The sequence below is a fragment of the Leuresthes tenuis genome, unplaced genomic scaffold (assembly GCF_036924035.1).
Source record: "Leuresthes tenuis unplaced genomic scaffold, fLeuTen1.0.hap1 SCAF_6, whole genome shotgun sequence".
Taxonomy (NCBI): Eukaryota; Metazoa; Chordata; class Actinopteri; order Atheriniformes; family Atherinopsidae; genus Leuresthes; species Leuresthes tenuis.
This window is the reverse complement of record NW_027325360.1, coordinates 363,066-372,355: the sequence shown is the minus strand read 5'-3', so window position 1 is coordinate 372,355 and position 9,290 is coordinate 363,066. Positions and strand designations below refer to the sequence as shown.

The following is a 9,290-nucleotide window of genomic DNA, read 5'->3' as shown; positions in this document are numbered from 1 at the left end:
TGGGGGGCTCTGCCCTATGCTTATGGGGCCTCTGTCCTATGCTTATGGGGGCCTCTGTCCTATGCTTATGGGGGCTCTGCCCTATGGGGCCTCTGTCCTATGCTTATGGGGGGCTCTGTCCTATGCTTATGGGGGCCTCTGCCCTATGCTTATGGGGCCTCTGTCCTATGCTTATGGGGCCTCTGCCCTATGCTTATGGGGCCTCTGTCCTATGCTTATGGGGCCTCTGTCCTATGCTTATGGGGGCTCTGTCCTATGCTTATGGGGCCTCTGCCCTATGCTTATGGGGGCTCTGCCCTATGCTTATGGGGCCTCTGCCCTATGCTTATGGGGACCTCTGTCCTATGCTTATGGGGCCTCTGCCCTATGCTTATGGGGCCTCTGTCCTATGCTTATGGGGGCCTCTGTCCTATGCTTATGGGGCCTCTGTCCTATGCTTATGGGGGCTCTGCCTTATGCTTATGGGGCCTCTGTCCTATGCTTATTGGGGCCTCTGCCCTATGCTTATGGGGCCTCTGTCCTATGCTTATGGGGCCTCTGCCCTATGCTTATGGGGCCTCTGCCCTATGCTTATGGGGCCTCTGTCCTATGCTTATGGGGCCTCTGCCCTATGCTTATGGGGCCTCTGTCCTATGCTTATGGGGGCTCTGTCCTATGCTTATGGGGCCTCTGCCCTATGCTTATGGGGCCTCTGCCCTATGCTTATGGGGCCTCTGTCCTATGCTTATGGGGGCTCTGTCCTATGCTTATGGGGCCTCTGCCCTATGCTTATGGGGCCTCTGTCCTATGCTTATGGGGGCTCTGCCCTATGCTTATGGGGGGCTCTGCCATATGCTTATGGGGCCTCTGCCCTATGCTTATGGGGACCTCTGTCCTATGCTTATGGGGCCTCTGCCCTATGCTTATGGGGCCTCTGTCCTATGCTTATGGGGGCCTCTGTCCTATGCTTATGGGGCCTCTGTCCTATGCTTATGGGGGCTCTGCCTTATGCTTATGGGGCCTCTGTCCTATGCTTATTGGGGCCTCTGCCCTATGCTTATGGGGCCTCTGTCCTATTCTTATGGGGCCTCTGCCCTATGCTTATGGGGCCTCTGCCCTATGCTTATGGGGCCTCTGTCCTATGCTTATGGGGCCTCTGCCCTATGCTTATGGGGCCTCTGTCCTATGCTTATGGGGGCTCTGTCCTATGCTTATGGGGCCTCTGCCCTATGCTTATGGGGCCTCTGCCCTATGCTTATGGGGGCTCTGCCCTATGCTTATGGGGGGCTCTGTCCTATGCTTATGGGGGCTCTGCCCTATGCTTATGGGGCCTCTGCCCTATGCTTATGGGGGCTCTGCCCTATGCTTATGGGGGGCTCTGCCCTATGCTTATGGGGCCTCTGCCCTATGCTTATGGGGACCTCTGTCCTATGCTTATGGGGCCTCTGCCCTATGCTTATGGGGCCTCTGTCCTATGCTTATGGGGGCCTCTGTCCTATGCTTATGGGGGCTCTGCCTTATGCTTATGGGGCCTCTGTCCTATGCTTATTGGGGCCTCTGTCCTATGCTTATTGGGGCCTCTGCCCTATGCTTATGGGGCCTCTGTCCTATGCTTATGGGGCCTCTGCCCTATGCTTATGGGGCCTCTGCCCTATGCTTATGGGGCCTCTGTCCTATGCTTATGGGGCCTCTGCCCTATGCTTATGGGGCCTCTGTCCTATGCTTATGGGGGCTCTGTCCTATGCTTATGGGGCCTCTGCCCTATGCTTATGGGGCCTCTGCCCTATGCTTATGGGGGCTCTGCCCTATGCTTATGGGGGGCTCTGTCCTATGCTTATGGGGGCTCTGCCCTATGCCTATGGGGCCTCTGCCCTATGCTTATGGGGCCTCTGTCCTATGCTTATGGGGGCTCTGCCCTATGCTTATGGGGGCTCTGCCCTATGCTTATGGGGGCTCTGCCCTATGCTTATGGGGGGCTCTGTCCTATGCTTATGGGGGCTCTGCCCTATGCCTATGGGGCCTCTGCCCTATGCTTATGGGGCCTCTGTCCTATGCTTATGGGGCCTCTGCCCTATGCTTATGGGGGCTCTGCCCTATGCTTATGGGGCCTCTGCCCTATGCTTATGGGGCCTCTGTCCTATGCTTATGGGGGCCTCTGTCCTATGCTTATGGGGGCTCTGCCTTATGCTTATGAGGCCTCTGTCCTATGCTTATTGGGGCCTCTGCCCTATGCTTATGGGGCCTCTGTCCTATGCTTATGGGGGGCTCACTTTTTACACTGAAAAATTTGTTTTATACTTTCTTTTTTTTTTTTTTTTGTATTTTGGATAGTTACCAGTTACCCTAACCCTAAGGTCACAGGAACATAGCCCTAATCTTAGGTCCTTCCCCTGGCTCCAATTATGAAAATACATTTTCATAATTCCAACAATTCTTATTTCTTTCACCCCATATCTGACCACCTGCTCCGTTTTTCTTACGCCTTTCCCTTCCATTTACCCTTACCCTAAGTCTCCCAGAACCATTTATTTTACACTTCCTACCTCATTTCTGTCCACCCTCTGTCTCCTCCTCCACCCCCCCCCACATACACAAACCAAGGGCCCACTGCATACAGCCCACACTCAAACACCTGCACCACTCACCTCAAGGGAAATTTAATTTCCTATCGCACCTGCAGCAGACACACCTCAAAAACAAACTGTGAGGAGACGGCGCTGACCTCTTGGGCCAGTCACGTCAGAACCATTTGCTAAACTGGACCAAAATGTTGCGCCAGCCAGTTGTTACGTGTTTTAAACATTTTAAACAGGCAAAACTCAGGTAAACTCAGTCCAGAAAATCTCAGATTTTAGGTTAATTCCTCCAACACAAACTTGAAGTGGACGAGGCAGCTGCCAGCCAAGCTAATGCAAGCATAGCTAAGCTAACAACCAGGTTAGAAAAGAAAGAACTAAAGCAAATCTGCCAGAAAGAACTCTAACCCTGGGATACGTTTGACTGGTCGCTGGTGTCGCTAATGCCACGTTTCTGACTGTGGAGCTGCAGGTTATCAGGGTTTTATCCTCAGCTGAGTGGGGAAAACCTGTTTGAAATATGAAGAGGTTGGTGGTGAACCACGGGCTTTAACTTCAGGACCTCCTCTTCCTGAGTGTCACCCAGCCAGGCTGGGGTCCCGGCCGACTCTGTGCACTTTACGGACCGCCCTCCTCCTCCTGATTCTGTCCTCCATCTGAGCAGTGAAATATGTTCCATCTTTAAATCAGTGCTGTTATACTTTACAACTTTGTCATTGTTATTCTGAATGAATAAATAATTAATGTCATTATATCCTTCTGCTTCATGACTGGATCTTAATCACATGATGGGATTTACACACTGATCCTGAGACTCACCTGAAATCTGTTTTTATTTGGTACAAAGACAATAAAGTTACTATATTTCCGTTAGATTCAGAGTTATTTGACAAAGATGATTTCAGTTACTGAAGACGTTTCCCAGGAAATGCTCAAATGATCTTTTGATAACTGACTTAAAATCCAAAGTCTGGTTAACTTTTATCTACTTTAATGTCCATCTGTCCAGTTTCATCTGAGCCCCTGAAATCGGTGACATATGAAGGAGCTGCAGCTCCTGAACACTTCCTCTGCTTAAAGCCGACAGTCTGAATCAGATTCATTAAAGAACTGGAACTTCAACGTACTTTGGTAAAGAGAGAAAACAGCAGAAACCCTGTCAGAGTTAAAGATTTAGTCTTTTCTACTGAAAACAATGAAACTGAGCTAAGAAAAATGAGACCAAGTTACTTCATATGCAAACAAAGTTTTATTGAAACAGAGAAAGTAATCAGAATAAAGTGATTCAGAGTCACTGAACAACAGGTCAAACTGATGGGTTGACTGATTGATTGATTGACTGATTGATTGTAGGGTCAATGCCAGTTTCTGAGATCACAGAGTTTAAAACATCATTCAGAAAAATAAACCACCACCTGACTGATTAAACAGAAATATTTGGGATTCTCCTCAGTGAGCATGCTCAGCTCTGTTGCCATGGAAACTCTCACTGATAATAACACAGAAACGCGGCAGCTCCGTCGTTGCCGGTGTTGAGGTTTTCCTCGATGACCTGGACCCCGGCCTTCACATATGACGACAGCCCTATTTTTTTGACGAGCAGAGTGGCGGTCTTGATGGGTGGGTTGGACTTGGACTGGTTTTTGCTGTAAAACAGGTACACCGGGGGTCCTGTGGTTCCGGCGTTCAGATCCTGATCCACCCGCTCATAGTGTTTCCTTTGCCACTTCTCCATCTCACAGCTGGTGGTGGTGATCTGCAGGTCAGTGAGGGCCTTCTGACTGTCGGGATGCTGACGGTACCAGAGGAAGACTCTTTTCCCTCCTGCAGCTCTGTTGGTGCTTTCGTCCACTCGGATGTAGCCCTGCTTGATCAGGAGGTCATCTCCTTGAAAGTCAGCAGTGGCTGTGATGTCACAGATGTAGGCTGGCTTCTCTTTTCTCACCCACAGGTAGAGCCTGCTTCCTCCTGCCTTCCTGTTCAGATTACAGGACAACCTCTCCCAGCCGAACTGAAACAACTGACATTCAACTTCTCTTTCTGTGGAGACGAAAAGGTCCACGATGGGAATGTCGTACTCTGAGGAACCTCCGGCGTACCACAGGTAGATGCTATCTCCACCGGTTCCAGCATTCAGGTCTCCATCAACCTTCATGTAGCGATTTGTCATCAGGCTTTTACTCATGTCATCATTGTAGGAAACCTGGATCTTGGTGATTGCTGCACCGCTGCCTCTCTTGTACCAGATGTACATTTTATATCCTTCGGTTCCTTTGTTCAGATTGACGGGATTTTGGGTGAAGCCATCTTTGAGAAGCTGCTCTTCTTCAGCCTCATTCTGAGAAACCTTGATCTCAGTGATTCTGCCAGTCATGTTGGTTTCCTGCATTAAACAAAGTTAAAACGTCCATGAAGGAACTCACAAGAAATAACATGTTCCACATGCAGTTACTGAGGATTCAAAACACTTTACAGGTTCAACATCAATCAATCACTTACCCAACAACAAATATTATTCACAGTGCTGCTAGTTATCAGCTGGGTGTGTATCTACCAATGTGATGGTGCACAGCTGTTTTTAAAGGGAAACAGCACTGAAGCAAGTCTGCGGCATCTGTAGCTCATTCAGACCTAAATCCCTCAGAAGTCCTGTGATGAAGGCGCCTAAATCCTGACAGACAGACTCAGACGTACAGTGAAGCTCTAACAGAACTCTGCTATTTACCACAAATGTTGCAGGAGGCCTGGAGACGTCCCAGACTCCTCACTGTCCACTAAACCTGGATTCCTCAGCCCCTGGAACAACTATAGATATGACATCGAAACCATCTACCTGCCACTTTTCTTGTAAATTTGCTCTTATGTTGACCAAACGGGACAAATAAAGGACTGTTCGTGTGTCCTGAAAATGACGAAGTTAAAGCCGGCAAACTTCAGTCAGGACTGAAAGGCAGAAACAGGGATTTGTTGCATCTGATCTGAATGGGCTGAATAAGGAAGACATCAAAATGTTGTGTTTGACAACATGTGCAGAGCATCTTTAGTTCAAACATCATCAGCTCAGCGTTGCAGTTCCACTGAGTTTTCTCTTGGAATCCAGTGTGAACTGAGCTGATTAAAGCGACTGACTTTGACACGTTGATGGAAGTTACTCAGATAGTTTGAACCTAAATGCAGTGAAGTCAGTCTCTTATTATGATGTGAAGCAGTTCAGTGACAGCTGAAGCAACGTGAAATCAAACAGAAGATGATCGACTGAACACTTACGTGTCTGCAGACAGAGTTTGGATGGAGGAGTTCACCTGGACCGCTGAATGCTGCTGTGTCTGCACACGCTCACCTGTTCCTTATATACAGCTGACTGCTGAGGTGTGCTGGGAAATCTCCTCCTCTGAGGTGGGCATTGTGAAACATCCTGCTGGTTAAGCAACCTGAACCTCCCAGCTGCTGTCAATCAGCTCTTCCACAGAATCCGTTACCGTCCTGAGGCAAACCGGATGATTGATGCTGGCAGCATGTAAATCATATCTGCCGACACACCGCCAAATGGCAGCTGGATGTCTAACAGCCCAAAAGACTTGTTTAAAGCAGCAGAGGATTTTCAGAGCAAACCAAAGCTTATTCTGTACGTACGGTGTGAGCGGGTTCAAACCTTTTCACCAGAAACACTAATGTGAGCCTCAGAGTCCTGCGGTGCTCATGGTGCCAAACCTGGGTCAGTAGACGCTACAGTTCCTTCTGTTTTTCTGGACATAAAAGTCCAAGTCAAGGCTGCTTCGTTGGTAGGAACTTTAACTGCGACTCAGATCATACAGAGTCTCTCTAATCTTTGTTCTGACACCAACTTTGAAAGATCTGGGTCAAGCTTTTCAGCAGTTAGCAGGAGACGAAGGACGGCCGGCGTCAGCCAGGCCCAATTCTGCAGAAACTCAGATTACAGCTATTGTTCCTCCACCTTTCTGGCACAATAATTAGTCGTCACCATTCGATGTGAAAGCACAAAACACACAGACATGAAATGAGCGGCTCCATCACTGACAGCTGCAGCGTGTTTTCCCGAACTCACGTCATACCACCGCCAAAATATCAGGAATTCATTTAAAAAATGGGCCCAATACAAAAACACATGTGATGCTAACTAAGAGAAGAAGGCAAAGCTGCTCTGTTTGAGAGTCGCCTGCATCTCTTCATGTTTTACTCCTGAAACACAAATGTTCCAGCACCGTGTGAGGAAAAGCCTCGGGGAGCTACCTCCTCAGTGGCATTAGGAGCTGCGCTTTGCTTCTCCACTGCAGCTTTATAAGACAAAGTTTGATTTAAACTCAAAGCTCATGAACATTTGCTAATAACCTGCTTCTCATATCTTTGTTCATTTTACACACAACTTTGCAGTTTGCGGCAGAAGTTGCATCATCTAGTTTGTGACAGAAACTCAGATGTCAGTTGGAATTAAAAACTGTAAATCATTCTGTGGAAGAGGTGACACACAGTGGAGGGGTGGATCAAGCTGCTGAGTGATGAGTTCTCCGTTTTTTAGAGTTCATTCTTCATGAAATCACAACTGAAAGGTGATTATTGCGAAATAATCTGCCAGGTTTCTTCCTGTTAAAAGGCGCCTCAGGCATGGTAACTGGTAAGTTTTCTCCTTCCAGGAAAACAGATCTGTGCCCACTCTCTGCCATGGACAATCTGGAGTGGGGGTGGACTGCATCGGCTCTCTGTGGGGGGTCTGGTTGATTTGGCAAGATTTACAGTTCGTGACCTTGTCTTTGATTTGCTTTGACAGTCCTGGACACCACTCTGCCTGCACGGCACTTAGTGATGCCCTGGTGGCCCTTGTGGAGCTGCTGTAGTGTTTCTTTTTGAAGAAATACATTTTCAAGCATTTATTTTACCAACCTGATGCCTGGCTCCAGGGGGTCAGTTGAGGGGATTTTCGCGGACATAAGGCCGATTTTTGAATACTTTTCTCGGGGGAAATTGAACCAGGGAAACCGCTCCCACTTGCTCCAACTTGGCAGACTTTTCCCCAAGACAAGTGTGCCAAGTTCACTTTTAAATGAAAAAAGTGCAGTAAGTAATATTGGGCCACTTTTATGGAGGAAGTCAACATGGGCGACTTTCTCGACATTTTAAAGTGGCCGAAAATGCACCATGTTACCCAATGGTGCACTTTGGCACACTTTTGTGATAGAAAAAGTGGCCCGAATTGGACCCATTTTACCCATGTACCTCTCCCAAACTGTCGAGCAGAGGGCACAACACAGGCAGAACAGCGAGAACAGAGAGAGAGTGGTCCGCTAAAATGGGTCCAATTCGGGCCACTTTTTCTATTACAAAAGTGTGCCAAAGTGCACCATTGGGTAACATGGTGCATTTTCGGCCACTTTAAAATGTCGAGAAAGTCGCCCATGTTGACTTCCTCCATAAAAGTGGCCCAATATTACTTACTGCACTTTTTTCATTTAAAAGTGAACTTGGCACACTTGTCTTGGGGAAAAGTCTGCCAAGTTGGAGCAAGTGGGAGCGGTTTCCCTGGTTCAATTTCCCCCGAGAAAAGTATTCAAAAATCGGCCTTATGTCCGCGAAAATCCCCTCAACTGACCCCCTGGAGCCAGGCATCAGGTTGGTAAAATAAATGCTTGAAAATTTAGCTCCACAAGGGCCACCAGGGCATCACTAAGTGCCGTGCAGGCAGAGTGGTGTCCAGGACTGTCAAAGCAAATCAAAGACAAGGTCACGAACTGTAAATCTTGCCAAATCAACCAGACCCCCCACAGAGAGCCGATGCAGTCTACCCCCACTCCAGATTGTCCATGGCAGAGAGTGGGCACAGATCTGTTTTCCTGGAAGGAGAAAACTTACCAGTTACCATGCCTGAGGCGCCTTTTAACAGGAAGAAACCTGGCAGATTATTTTGCAATAATCACCTGTCAGTTGTGATTTCATGAAGAATGAACTCTAAAAAACGGAGAACTCATCACTCAGCAGCTTGATCCACCCCTCCACTGTGTGTCACCTCTTCCACAGAATGATTTACAGTTTTTAATTCCAACTGACATCTGAGTTTCTGTCACAAACTAGATGATGCAACTTCTGCCACAAACTGCAAAGTTGTGTGTAAAATGAACAAAGATATGAGAAGCAGGTTATTAGCAAATGTTCATGAGCTTTGAGTTTAAATCAAACTTTGTCTTATAAAGCTGCAGTGGAGAAGCAAAGCGCAGCTCCTAATGCCACTGAGGAGGTAGCTCCCCGAGGCTTTTCCTCACACGGTGCTGGAACATTTGTGTTTCAGGAGTAAAACATGAAGAGATGCAGGCGACTCTCAAACAGAGCAGCTTTGCCTTCTTCTCTTAGTTAGCATCACATGTGTTTTTGTATTGGGCCCATTTTTTAAATGAATTCCTGATATTTTGGCGGTGGTATGACGTGAGTTCGGGAAAACACGCTGCAGCTGTCAGTGATGGAGCCGCTCATTTCATGTCTGTGTGTTTTGTGCTTTCACATCGAATGGTGACGACTAATTATTGTGCCAGAAAGGTGGAGGAACAATAGCTGTAATCTGAGTTTCTGCAGAATTGGGCCTGGCTGACGCCGGCCGTCCTTCGTCTCCTGCTAACTGCTGAAAAGCTTGACCCAGATCTTTCAAAGTTGGTGTCAGAACAAAGATTAGAGAGACTCTGTATGATCTGAGTCGCAGTTAAAGTTCCTACCAACGAAGCAGCCTTGACT

At 47.8% G+C, this 9,290-nt stretch overlaps 1 protein-coding gene across 1 annotated transcript; it reads right to left on the bottom strand.

The window, feature by feature from the left end:
- Positions 1–3,785: 3,785 nt before the first annotated feature.
- Positions 3,786–5,872, bottom strand: LOC140309033 (uncharacterized). Its single transcript, XM_072386869.1, has 2 exons — positions 5,823–5,872; positions 3,786–4,938 (listed from the first exon to the last, which is right to left on the bottom strand). The coding sequence occupies exon 2, from the start codon at positions 4,927–4,929 to the stop codon at positions 4,042–4,044; it is 888 nt and encodes a 295-aa protein (XP_072242970.1). The 5' UTR covers positions 4,930–4,938; positions 5,823–5,872; the 3' UTR covers positions 3,786–4,041.
- Between the last annotated feature and the right edge of the window lie 3,418 nt (positions 5,873–9,290).

Coding starts and splice junctions, on each gene's coding strand:
- LOC140309033 (XM_072386869.1), bottom strand. CDS start 4,929: ATGACTGGCAGAATCACTGAGATCAAGGTTTCTCAGAATGAGGCTGAA.